We start from the raw sequence: 12,545 nt of genomic DNA on the forward strand, positions 1-12,545 counted from the left end.
GTAAACAGAAACGAGACCTAATAGAAAAACTTCACCCTGAATTCCACAAATGCGGGGCAACAATTATTACGATGCAACCATCCCCCGGGGGTATATGGCTTTCAATTGTCGTTAAAGGAAGAATTTTAGAATTTTGCCTATATGAGCCATATTGCCTCCTTCCATGTTATGCTTTCATTGCTTTACATCAGTTTAATCTCAAATAGCCACATATGATGATATGCATATTCACGAGAAAAAAGCAAACCCAGTACTATATAAGTAATCAGAGTTTTGGAACGAACAAGCCTGTTTTATTTACCAGAGTGAGCTCATGATCAGGCGGAGACCCTACCATGGTTGTGATGAATCTGATGATATAAGCTTCTAACGGTCACAATTGAAATGATTTAGCACGTTATAGAAATTTAATATAATTGTCAACAAGTTACGCTTAGTTTCAGGTACAAGTTCTGCAAGAAGTAGACCAGCTAAAGACGTGATATCCTAAATTTCAACAATGTGGTTGCCTATTCCAGGTTGCAAATGAAAAGGGATTGGAAATCCCTTGATAATTTACCTAAGTTATGATTACAGATCTGATCTGCGTTGTATATCTCAAGGTGCATATTGTCAACACCGAGTGCAGCAGTGCTTCTGTATTACTCACATTGTAGAAGCCTTAGCAAAACTTGAAAATCTGGAGAACTCGTCTTGTAGTAGAGCCTGGGGGTTACCCTGTTCGACCTATTCAAGGGCAGAGAACAAGGAATATGATTTTAAAAGGTTTATGCGATATAAAGTGGCTAGGAGGCGTTTCGCCAATGCTACCAATTAGACTAAAGCATCAGATGACATTTCATCAAATTCACAAATGATTGAGACGTGTCTCTTTTTTACACAAATTTTACTAACGTAATGAGCATACTGAAACTGGATTTATCAGCCCTCAAATGTGTGGAGGAACAAAGAGACCTGTTCATAAACTTGATCACCAATTTGCTTGGAAGAGCAGTTGACATTCATTTCAGGCCCCAGTTTATTCTTATCAAATAAAGCTGGATGGTAGTGGTAGTCCCGCATTGTGCATCAAGAGACTACCCAATATGGTGAAGGTTGAAATTGTTAAATATCAACGGTTTAAGAGAGTGTAGTCAATGGAAGAATAGCACGAAATATGAATACCAACATCAACGGAAGAAACAATTATATTCACTAATTCAAGAATTCATCTCTAAGTTATTATGATTTATTAGGCTCATCCTCAGCATTTGGTAGCTGCTATCAGAGTTCAGAGTCCAGTTAACAAGATATTGATGTTAGCTAAAATTCGAACAGTTTCTTCTCATTTGGGAAATCTAATGGCTGGGGAAAAACAAATGAATCAACAACAGCAGCAGCAATAACAATAAATGCACAGAAGCAAGTTGCACACTGATGCATACTATGGCACACCAAGATAAAGCATACCAGGTTCCCATTGTCAAGAATCAGAATGTTGTCCACGTTCACAACCATTGAAATGCGGTGGGCAATTGTAATCACTGTCACGCCTCTGCATTCAGTGGACATCGCATTTTGTATTGCTGATGCTGTTTGAGCGTCAACATTAGCCGTGCACTCATCCAAACACAATACCTAAAAATCTTGATAGTGTCAGTAATTTACATATTTCTCTACATATGATCTCCCCTCCCCTTTTCCCTACATATGATAGTCCCTTCTCCATACTAAGAAAATTAAAAACAATCAACCACCCATCCACCCACACAAACATGTATAAATGCTACTTCAAGCGTACAAAAAACATCATGGCCCTCTATTCCTTATGTTTACCACTCTTCTATTTTCGTCTATTGTTTTGCTAGAAAAAAACTTACTGTTCAATTTCTCACGGATCACAGAGTGAATGAACATGTCAAATTATAAAACAGATAATTAAATTAACTTCTTCCTATCAGTTTAGGCTTTGAACAATTGGTAATTTAGCATGGTATCACAATACAGTTCCTGAGTTTTGATTCCATATTTTGCATCCATTTTAAACAAATATTTCATGTGTTGGGCCCACATGCTAAGGGATGATTTAGCTGACACGTGAGAGGAATTTTTAAAATATAAGTAAATAATTAAATTCACATCTTACCATCAGCTTAAGTTCATGGTACAATTGTCGATTTGTAAGAAACATAGATGATATAAAAGGAATGCAGTCTGTGAACTCAAAACGCACCACAGTAGGAGAGCTGATAGGAAGTGCTAATGATGAAAACTCATAGAAGTTTAACATAACCCTCAAGGAAACAGAAATTTCTCTGAGCAGAAGGTTTTCAAAAGAAGAAAGAGCCAAAATCTCTGGAATACAATGATTCAACTCAAGCTATCATTGTTAACACGCTAGATGGACATGCTGGATTTCTGTTGCAAACCTAAGGAGTAGGGTTAGACATCTAAGATCCATGGAAAGAATTTGGTTCTTTATATTAATTTAAATCATGAAAAAGTAATGTAATGCCTGGAAGATTTATAAGAGATTTATTTCCCCAAATCATTTATAAGTGCCTTTCATGCTTAAATTAATTCACCCTAGGACTTTCTGCTTGTAACTGAAATACTTGGTGTTGTTTCTCAATCAGGATAATATGACCTTTGTAGACTTGAGAAGTGCACGAGCAAGGCAAAGCAGCTGCCGTTGCCCAACAGAAAAGGACATCCCAGATTCCTTCATGCAAACATCTAGCCCTCCCGCTGCTTCTACTTCATCCTTGACATGGCATTTCTCCAAAACCTTCCAAATTTTGAAGTCTTCGTTCACCCGGAATGGATCTAGATTATCCCTAGAGATTTGTAAGAAAAACATTAGTTGGTGTGACCAAATGATAATGAAACCGGAACATAGATAATACATATATATCTGAAAGAAAACACAACAGAAAATATCTTATGAACATAAGACATAAAATTGCATGGAACATATAGCATTTCCATACATTTACCTTATTGATCCGTCAAATAAGAATGGACTCTGAGGAACAACAGAGAAATGTGAACGGAGGTCTCTAACAGGAACATCAGCTATGTTTATTCCATCCACCAGAATACATCCACCACATATTGGAGTAAGGCGGAAAAGGGCATTCAAGACACTGGATTTTCCAGCACCTGTTCTGCCAATGATTCCAACCTGAAAAAGGATCAAGGGAAAATGTCAATGATATGGTAAGAATAAATCAAGTAAAGTCTGAGGATCAAGGGAAAAATGACAACGATGTAGTAGAAATGATCAATCAAAGGGTTTTAAATACAGAACAAGATCGAATAATCTACACCCAGCAGAGTAAATGAACTAACCTGCATCCCTTCCCCAATTGTAAAAGTAATATCACAAAGTGCAGCAGGCAAAGATGGCATGTATCTCAAAGTAACCTTTTTAAATTCAATCAGTCCTCGACACGGCCAATCCGGATTGAGAGATTGGGATCCATGCAGTTCTTCTTGAGGAATATCCATATACTGGAGAGAATATAATCAAAGTATGTCATCAGAAGGAAAGTATCTATGGAAGGAGGTATATTGTAGTACCTGAAGAGTTCTTTCAACAGAAACCATTTCCTTCTCTGTTTCAGTAAAACTTGTTAAAAAGCTCCCCAACAAAGACACTATTGGAGCTGCATAGGAGAGAGCCAGTCCTACCTGTAAAAAGAACACATCACTTTCCATTCTCTTCAGGTTTTCACAATGTGCGAAGTACTCACTACTACACTTAAAGCATCTAGTTGTTTGAATGTTATAGGTAGACAGAATCGGAATGTAAAAGGATGGTTTGAAGATATATGAGGAGCAGAACATACCAGCCCTGGGGTGCCCAAACTAACAGGTAAACCACCATGAGATCCAATAACAGCCATCAGGGCAATAAATGAGATGATAACTGCTGCTAACAACTGGAAGAATATGACTGGTTACCATAATCGTCACAACAGGTTACAGATATTATCTTACAACAATAAGCAAACGGATTAAAAGGTGTGCTTTCCATTTTAAACGCTGCCTCGTTTCTCCATTTTGAAAAGTTAATACCAAATTATAACTGTCATTCTACACCACAAACATAAATTTCAGTGCCCTTAAGTTAAGCACTGAAAGGCTAATATTTAAAAAAGGTGGTAGGATTAACCAGTTTCAAGACATTGATTACAATCAGTTAATTATTGACTTTCTCAAGAGGATAATCGCAGTGGGACGCAGAGGGGTGTTTCAGATCCTGGATGCAGCCTAATTAATAGAACATCAGAGTAAACTAGCTTTTAACTGCACAATATCAGATGTCAGTAAACAAACTGTCCTTAAGTCATTTCAACTCTAGTGATGTACCTGAAGCCGTAGAGAAAGCCACAAACTTGCTGTCAATTCTGTGTAAGAAGTTTGCTGATACAAGGCAACATGTCGAGTGAAGGTGGCCAAGAAAAAGTCCTACTCAAAACCAGCGTTGATTGATTTTGTTAGGATATCAATAAAATAACTAAAGCCAACTCCTTCCATGAATTCAAACTTTTGGAAAAAAAAAAAAAAATATTTAGCATGGTATATAAGTAGTAATCTTGACTTTGAACCTTGATTCCACTATAATCCTCATTTCATTTAAATATTCCACATGTTAGAAAAACTTATTAAGAGAGTGTGATCCACTCATGACAGAAATGTAAGAATATTAATTATTCATCTTTTTTCATAAGATTAACTTTTTAGGACAATTGATAATGTGACTTCCAAAATTTTATCCATTGTGACTGTCAACAAGAATTGTACATCATACTCAATACAAATGAATGTGAAAACAAGATTGGCAGAGTAAATCAATTAAACAGGACCACTGCCTGCTTAAATAAGAAGAATAAAAAAAAGAAAATAACATTGTAGCAATACAATAAATTTACCATACCTATGACAACTATATTTTCTATAATACTGAAATTTTACAACATCCATAACATATGAATAGAAAAGGAAACTACTCAAGGGTTGAGTTCTCGCAATCTTTTCATATTCTCTCTCTAGTTATCAATGACGAAATTTCTTTCTCCCTTTCAATATTTGAGGAATTTTGTTTCTCTTAGGTACAGGTTACACTTTCATTACTGTAAGTATTTCCTCTCTGAAATTTCAACGTATGAGGGGGGTTTTCTCTCTCTAAAAATTCTCTCTCCATACAAGTGCATATTTTTTGCTTTTCTTTTCTTTTCACATTTCTGCTGTCGGGGATGGTTTTTAGTTGATATTAACGTCGTCAGAAGGCAGGATGGGATTCAGGCGGGAGTTTGTGATTGACACTAAGCTTTTTTCAGTTGTGAGAGAGGGTGGCTTGATTCGCATTACTGAGAGAGGAAGGAGGTTTAAACAAGAATTATTGCTTGGACTGGGGACTGCGCAATGGATAGGTGGGAGCTCTGGAGGGCTGTGTGACAGATAAAAGAGAAGATTTCTTTTCATCTAGGAGGGAGGGTTACAGGAGTTTTATCATTCAAAGGTCCTCAAATAGTCGTGGTCGTTTCATTAAGGTGGCCATGTATGGTGATGGGGGACGAAATTGTTGCATTATCATCCCTGAAGAGGAAGGTAGTAATGGCTGGAGTAAACTACGAGAGGCACTGAGGGAGAGTTTACAGATGTTGAAAAACAGCCATGGCAAACCTGGTGAAGCTTTGAAGAGGGGGGGTGAGAAGGTAATTTCTTACAAAGAAGTTTTACTGAAGGAGGGGACGCATGCGGGGTTAAATGTTGCAGGAAGGGGTACTGTGCATCGAGCCCATAGAGATCAGTCTAGAGAGACAGTGAGTGGCAAAGACGTGAGGGAGTTTTTGTCTTGGGTACGTGATATGCAGGAGCAGTTGAGGATGGTGCAGGAGGAGGTGTCCTTGGTGAGGAAGTTGGTCGAGGCTTTTAAAGAAGGTGTGGAAACGGTGAGTTTTAGGGACAACAATTTAAGGAGGGCAGGAGGGGAATCAGGCTGGAATGAGGGATCGGGCTGGGCTGGTCATGGGCCAAAGCCCATGGATCATAGGAAGGACAGAAGTCATATGGGGAAGGGCTGGAATGGGTCTTAGGTGAGCCGGCCCTGGACTGGGCCCGGGCCCCAGCTAAAGACCTCGGCCCGACAAGAATGGGCACGGGTCACGGGTAAACAAACGGGTCATGGGTCGGGAGATGGTCTTCTACTAGAAACTTCGTCGCGCCGGCAACAAAATCGGCCTGCCGATCAACAGATGACGCCGACGACGCCGTCTGACCAACAGTTGCTACCAAAAGTTCCATTCACCAAAAATCCCGTTGATATGACGAGCAACCAGCAGCAGAACTCTGTGCAGAGTACTGAGACAACGCCGACGGTGGTTCCTTCTCCATCCCAACGGCATCAGAACATGCTGGTAGATCACCCAAAGGCGACGAAGAGCCGGGAAGATTTTTTGGAGCCTCAGACCACGCCGTTAGAGCCTCTGGTTATTCTCCCTTCATCACCGAGTGGCTGTCCTCTTAGGGGGTCTGTGCAGAACCGGCCGATGGGGCTTGGGGAGGAAGGGGGAGGTCCGGTGAGATCCCTAGGGGTAATCTGCGATACTGTATTGGTGGAACACAGTGAAGGAGGAGAAGAAGAGGATTCAGCCAGTGATCTTTTTCTATCCGATGAAGAGAGTTCTCAAAGGCTCTTACAGGGGATTAATGAGCATGAAGGGGAAGGGGGTTTAGAGATTGGAGAAGTGAACTTGGAGGGGCAGAAGGATTTTAGGATACAAAATCCAATTCCTCTTAACTGTATGTACCCGGATCCATCTAGTATTTCAGATTGGGTGTTCCAAACAGTGAATGATATAAAGGACATGGTGGGACTAAAGTATAAAGGTTATGAAGAGCAATTCATGGCATTACTCACCGCCATTGAAGTGGGTCATTAACAACAAAGGAAAACGGGGTCCAAGAAACAGTGGGAACTCAATAGGTTAACATGGTCCATGATTCTGAAGGTAGCTCAAGTAGGGAGAGGTCAAAAGGGAAGGGGCTAGCTTACTCCAATAAATGAAACCAAAAATTCTATTGTGGAATGTCCGGGGTCTAAACGATGCCGGTAAGCGGCTTCAAGTAAGAAACTTATTGCGTGGTTGGAAGCCGGACATTGTTTGCCTACAGGAAACGAAATTGAAAATAGTCAATACAAAAATAATACGTAGTATATGGGGCTGCGTTCATGTCGATTGGGTGTATTTGGCAGCTAAAGGAGCCTTGGGAGGAGTGGTGGTGATGTGGGATCAACGGGTGGTGGAGAAATTGGAGGAGGCAATGGGGTTGTTCTCAGTGGCATGTTCTTTAGGAGTGTGATCGATGGGTTTATGTGGGCCTTTGCAGGTGTTTATGGACCCAACGCTGATAGTGACCGAAGACTTCTATGGGATGAACTAGCTGGATTACACAGCTGGTGGGATCTTCCTTGGTGCATAGGCGGTGATTTCAATGTAACAAGATTCTCCAGCGAGAGTTTTGGAAATAGACGAATGTGTCCAACAATATCAGATTTCTCAGAATGCATTTTTGAGTTGAACCTAGTGGACTTACCACTAGAGGGTGGCATATACACGTGGGTGAATAATCAGACATGGTCTAGGTTAGATAGATTTCTAATCTCCCCGGAATGGGAAATTCACTATCCAGAGGTGTGCCAGAAGAGATTGCCTCGGTTGTGCTCGGATCATTGGCCCATCATGCTGGACGGTGGGGTGATTCAAAGAAGGCAGCAACATTTTAAGTTCGAAAACATGTGGCTGCAAACTGAAGGCTTTGTGGAGAGGGTCGGACAGTGGTGGTCTTCATACCAGATTCAAGGTACTCCTAGTTTTGTTTTTGCTGGAAAGCTAAAGGCAATCCTTTGGTAATATCGGGGAACTCAAGAAAACAAAGCAGTGGGAGATACAAGAGTTAGAAAGGGTTCAAGAGTTAAGGCCTTTGAATCAGGAGGAACAAGCCCAAAAATTAGCTTTGGTTGTAGAGCTCGAGAGAATCATTCTAATGGAAGAGATCTCGTGGAGGTAGAAGTCTAGAGCTTTATGGCTGAAGGAAGGTGACCGTAGCACTAAGTTTTTCCACAGGGTTGCCAATTCTCACAAGCGATCCAACAACATCGAGATGCTGAAGATTGATGGGTTAGAGTGCAGGGATGTGCAAATGATTAACAATCACGTGGTTAGTTTTTATGAACAGCTTCTTACTGAGCAGGTGGGGTGGAGGCCTAAGCTAGAGGGGTTGGCTTTTGAGTCCATTGGACCTTTGGACTCTAATCGTTTAGAGAGGCCGTTTGAAGAGGCAGAGTTGCTAGAAGTGGTAAGGAAAATGACAAAAGAAAAGTCTCCGGATCCAGATGGGTACTCTATGGATTTTTTCCAAACTTGTTGAGAGATCCTAAGGGAGGACTTAATGGAGGTGTTGCAGGAGTTTTATTTGTTTGGAAAGCTTGAGAAAAGCTTAAATGCCACTTTTATAGCCTTAATACCAAAAAGGGTGGGAGTGGAGGACATACAGGAATTTCGCCCCATTAGCCTAGTCAATGGGGTCTATAAGATTTTATCCAAGGTACTGGCAAATCGCCTAAGTCAGATCGTTGGAAAGATTATTTCAAAGCTTCAAAACACATTTGTAGAGGACAGACAGATCCTAGATGCAGTGCTCATCACCAATGAATGCTTGGACAGTAGATTAAAAGCAGGTCATCCAGGGATTATATGTAAGCTAGACATGGAGAAGGCGTATGATCATATTAATTGGGACTTTCTAATTGACATTTTGGGGAAGTGTGGTTTTGGGGAGAGATGACGTACTTGGATCCGATGGTGCATTTCTACGGCAAAATTCTCAGTCTTAATAAATGGAAGCCCTACTGGTTTTTTCAATAGCACACGAGGACTAAGACAGGGAGATCCGTTGTCCCCATTACTCTTTGTCATTGTAATGGAGGCTTTGAGCAGAATAATCTCAGTCCTGGTTGAAAATGGGCATATGACTGGTTACTTGATTGAAACCCGAGGAGGGGGTAGTATTAACATTTCTCATTTGTTGTTTGCAGATGACACCCTAATTTTCTGTGAGGAGAACCAACTCCAAGTTAGAGTACTGAAGGCACTCCTACTTTGCTTTAAGGTAGCTTCAGGCTTGAAAGTGAACCTGGACAAATCAGAGATGGTGCCTATTGGTGGTGTATAGCGTCTAAGACACTTGGCAAATACTTTGGGGTGTAAGACTGCTACACTCCCCATGACATATCTAGGCCTTCCGTTGGGGGCCCTCTCGAGAGCAGTTGCGTTATGGGATACAGTGATTGAGAGAGTAGAGCGACATTTAGCAGGTTGGAAGAAAATGTACTTATCAAAAGGGGGTCGGGTTACACTAATAAAAAGTACTCTAACTAACCTCCTAGCATATTTTCTATTCATGTTCCCTATTCCATCAAGGGTGGCACTTCGAATTGAGAAACTACAACGGGACTTCTTGTGGGGCGGAATAGGTGAGGAGTTTAAGTTTCATCTAGTCAGGTGGGAACAGGTTTGTAAGCCCATCTCGACTGGGGGGTTGGGCATTAGAAAGCTGAGAATCTTTAATGAGGCTCTACTTGGAAAGTGGTTGTGGAGATACCATAGAGAACCAGAAGCTCTCTGAAAGTTGGTGATTGAAAATAAGTATGGAGAATTATGGGGTGGTTGGTGTTCTAAGGAAGTGCGAGGGGCTCATGGCATGGGATTGTGGAAACATATTAGACAGGGATGGGAGGTTTCGTTTAGGAGAGGGAAACAGGATCAAATTCTGGTATGACACCTGGTGTGGTAATTGTGCGTTTAAGGTTTTATTCCCGACATTATTTTTGGTTGCAAGCGACAAAGAGAAATCAGTGGCAGAAGTCATGGTGGTAATGGGGGAGCAAATCCAGTGGAATATCAGTTTTAGCAGGGCTGCCCAAGATTGGGAAATGGACACTTTTGAAGCCTTTTTCAGCCTCTTGTACTCAACCAAACCAAGTGCTCAGCTTCTAGATTCGTTGTGGTGGGTACCGTCGGGAAAAGGTATGTTTTCAGTCCATGTTTTCTACAAGGCTCTAACACAAGGGCAACCCTCACAGTTTCCTTGGAAAAAGCTTTGGAAACACAAGGCGCTCCTCAAAGCAGCTTTCTTTGTGTGGTCCGTTTCTTTGGCCAAGATCCTCACAACGGATAATTTGAGAAAACGAAGGGTGATCATCGTAGATTGGTGTTGTACAAGAAGGGGGGAGAATCTGTTGACCATCTTTTATTACACTGTGAGGTAGCTCGAGGGTTATGGAACGAGGTTTTTTGTAGACTAGACTTGGGTTGGGTTATGTCGGAATCAGTTGTGGCGGTTCTTGCTAGCTGGATAGGTTTGAGGGGCAACAATCAGATTAAGGCAATTTGGAAGATGATCCTGATATGCATTATGTGGTGTGTGTGGCAAGAGCGCAATGATCGGACATTCAAGGATAAAGAGAGATCAATGGAGGAGCTGAAAGTCTTCTTTTTTAGAACTCTCTGTACTTAGGCTATTGCTGTTAGTTTTAATGGCCAGAATTTACATGAGTTTCTTATTTCTTTTGATCCTACGTAGTGTAGGACATTCTTTGTACTGAACGTGGCATTTTGCCTATTCTTTTGAATATATCTTCTTACTTTTCTCAAAAAAAAAGTTATCAATGACTCATGGTATCAAAGCACCGATGCAAAACCAACCCTCAGTTCATAATTTTTTTCATCTTTTTTTTTTTCCATTTCTCTTCACCTTTCTCATTAATCTCTCTTTCAAACGCTAAGAAACTTCAATTACGATGATTCGAAGAGATTCCAATTGTAGCATTGACCATCCTTTTGTAATATAAACTTAGATGTGACTTGTGTTTTCCTCAAGTTGTTACAAATTGCATGAAAGCCAATCTCAGCTAGAAGTGTGGGGCTTGAGTCATGTTACTTGCAATGGAATAGCTAAAGATATCATGGTTTTAAGAAGGGAGATTGGCTTGTCCTTTTTTAGTATAAACCCAGATGTTGCTTGAGTTTTCCTTAGGTCTTTACAGTATAGCTCCCTCACACCAAGACACAACAATATTTTATTTGCACAAGGCAATACACAGTGGTTTTCCCAAGGCAAGGTTGCACCTAATATTGTAATCATAAGGCCAGTATGAGTTGTCAGTCTTTCTTCACATGTTCTTCGAGAAGTTCCTCCAAACCTTTATAAATATGAAAAAAAAGGTTCCTCCAAACCTTTATATTTTAGAATTTGTTGCTTAAAGTACTATACTTTATAAGGCTAAGGTACCATCATTAGATCTAACAAGTATAAAGCTTACAGAACTTTGTACAGATGAATTGTTAAAAAAAAAAAAAAAAATCGAAGTTGTATTTACTAAAAAATATAAATTGCTCGTTTATATGTGTCTCAAACACATATAAGTAGTCCAAGATCTTCCACTGAACCTCAAAAGAATCCAGAGTTTAAGCAATTCCGTGAGCATGTTTGTAAGCATTTAACATGTATGTGTGTTTGAGTCTTCCTTCTTCAATTCCTTTTTCCCCTTCTTGTCATTCCAGGTGACTGTTTGTCGACCACATAATGATTAAGATAAACTATATGAAAACAACAAACACATATCTACCTCAGACTTGAATCCCCTTATAGTTGACGACCCATCAAGTGTCTCTGTGAAGGATGCATATATGGGAGATCGAGAAACACTGTCCAGCCTTCGCAGTTCCCGTGATGTGGACCTGTAGAAAAACTGAATAATTTCTAGTGAGTAGACAGCTTGGTAGTCTCGGACTTATTCTTTCCTTGTACAGAATGAGGTGTACCAGAAAATTCACTACAGTCATTCATCACATTAAATTTCTTTTTTCTATAGTGCTAAATCAAGCCAGTTCTACAAGTAAAGTATATTTGAACCATGAACATCATTCCCATGAATTAAAAATATGATACAAATAATTCTCATCCCCAATTACTTCTCATCCTCGAATAAGCAACTGCCGTAATTACATAAGCAACTTTAGAATGCAGCACCTAGTGTCTTAATCTCATACATTGAAAAGTTGCTACTTAATTAGCATTACATAGAGTGAACTACCAAATAAGATGGTTACATGGAGCACTGGAATCTGTACAGACATTTTTTGGAACTACTTTCTGCCAAGGTACACACCTTTTACCCCCGTTGATAGATTGTTAAAAAGCAAGCCCAGATAAATTCTAGTTTCCAAAACTTAATTGAGCTTCCTTTCTGCCTATCTAAGATACTTCAATGCCCATTCAACAATATGTAGGCTATATCCTCATCATTAATTCTAAGCAGTCCCAAATCCTCACCACAGATGTATATAACCTAAGTGGTGATTAATACGGTATCAAAGCAAAGGTCTTTAATTCGAACCCCGACTCGACGCTTTACCCCATTTCAATTGAATATTCACATGTTGAACCCATATTAAGGAGGAGCTCAGCTCATATGTGAGGTAAGTGTTCGAATA

General features: G+C 40.2%; 1 protein-coding gene across 4 annotated transcripts in view; it reads right to left on the reverse strand.

Moving 5' to 3' along the window:
* Positions 1 to 359: 359 nt before the first annotated feature.
* The window catches only part of LOC122285437 (ABC transporter C family member 13), a 37,653-nt gene continuing 25,467 nt past the window's right edge, over positions 360 to 12,545 (reverse strand). For 3 of the 4 annotated variants that reach the window (XM_043095362.1, XM_043095361.1, XM_043095360.1), the window contains exons 28-36: positions 11,678 to 11,800; positions 4,354 to 4,452; positions 3,831 to 3,923; positions 3,562 to 3,672; positions 3,331 to 3,492; positions 2,976 to 3,163; positions 2,627 to 2,816; positions 1,450 to 1,617; positions 360 to 726 (exon numbers count right to left, since the gene is read on the reverse strand). In XM_043095362.1, the coding sequence (XP_042951296.1) occupies positions 646 to 726; positions 1,450 to 1,617; positions 2,627 to 2,816; positions 2,976 to 3,163; positions 3,331 to 3,492; positions 3,562 to 3,672; positions 3,831 to 3,923; positions 4,354 to 4,452; positions 11,678 to 11,800 (1,215 nt within the window). In that variant the 3' untranslated portion in view covers positions 360 to 645. The remainder of the gene's footprint in view (positions 727 to 1,449; positions 1,618 to 2,626; positions 2,817 to 2,975; positions 3,164 to 3,330; positions 3,493 to 3,561; positions 3,673 to 3,830; positions 3,924 to 4,353; positions 4,453 to 11,677; positions 11,801 to 12,545) is intronic. The other variant, XM_043095363.1, reaches the window with a different exon arrangement.

The sequence above is a fragment of the Carya illinoinensis genome, chromosome 1 (assembly GCF_018687715.1).
Source record: "Carya illinoinensis cultivar Pawnee chromosome 1, C.illinoinensisPawnee_v1, whole genome shotgun sequence".
In the NCBI taxonomy this organism is placed as follows: Eukaryota; Viridiplantae; Streptophyta; class Magnoliopsida; order Fagales; family Juglandaceae; genus Carya; species Carya illinoinensis.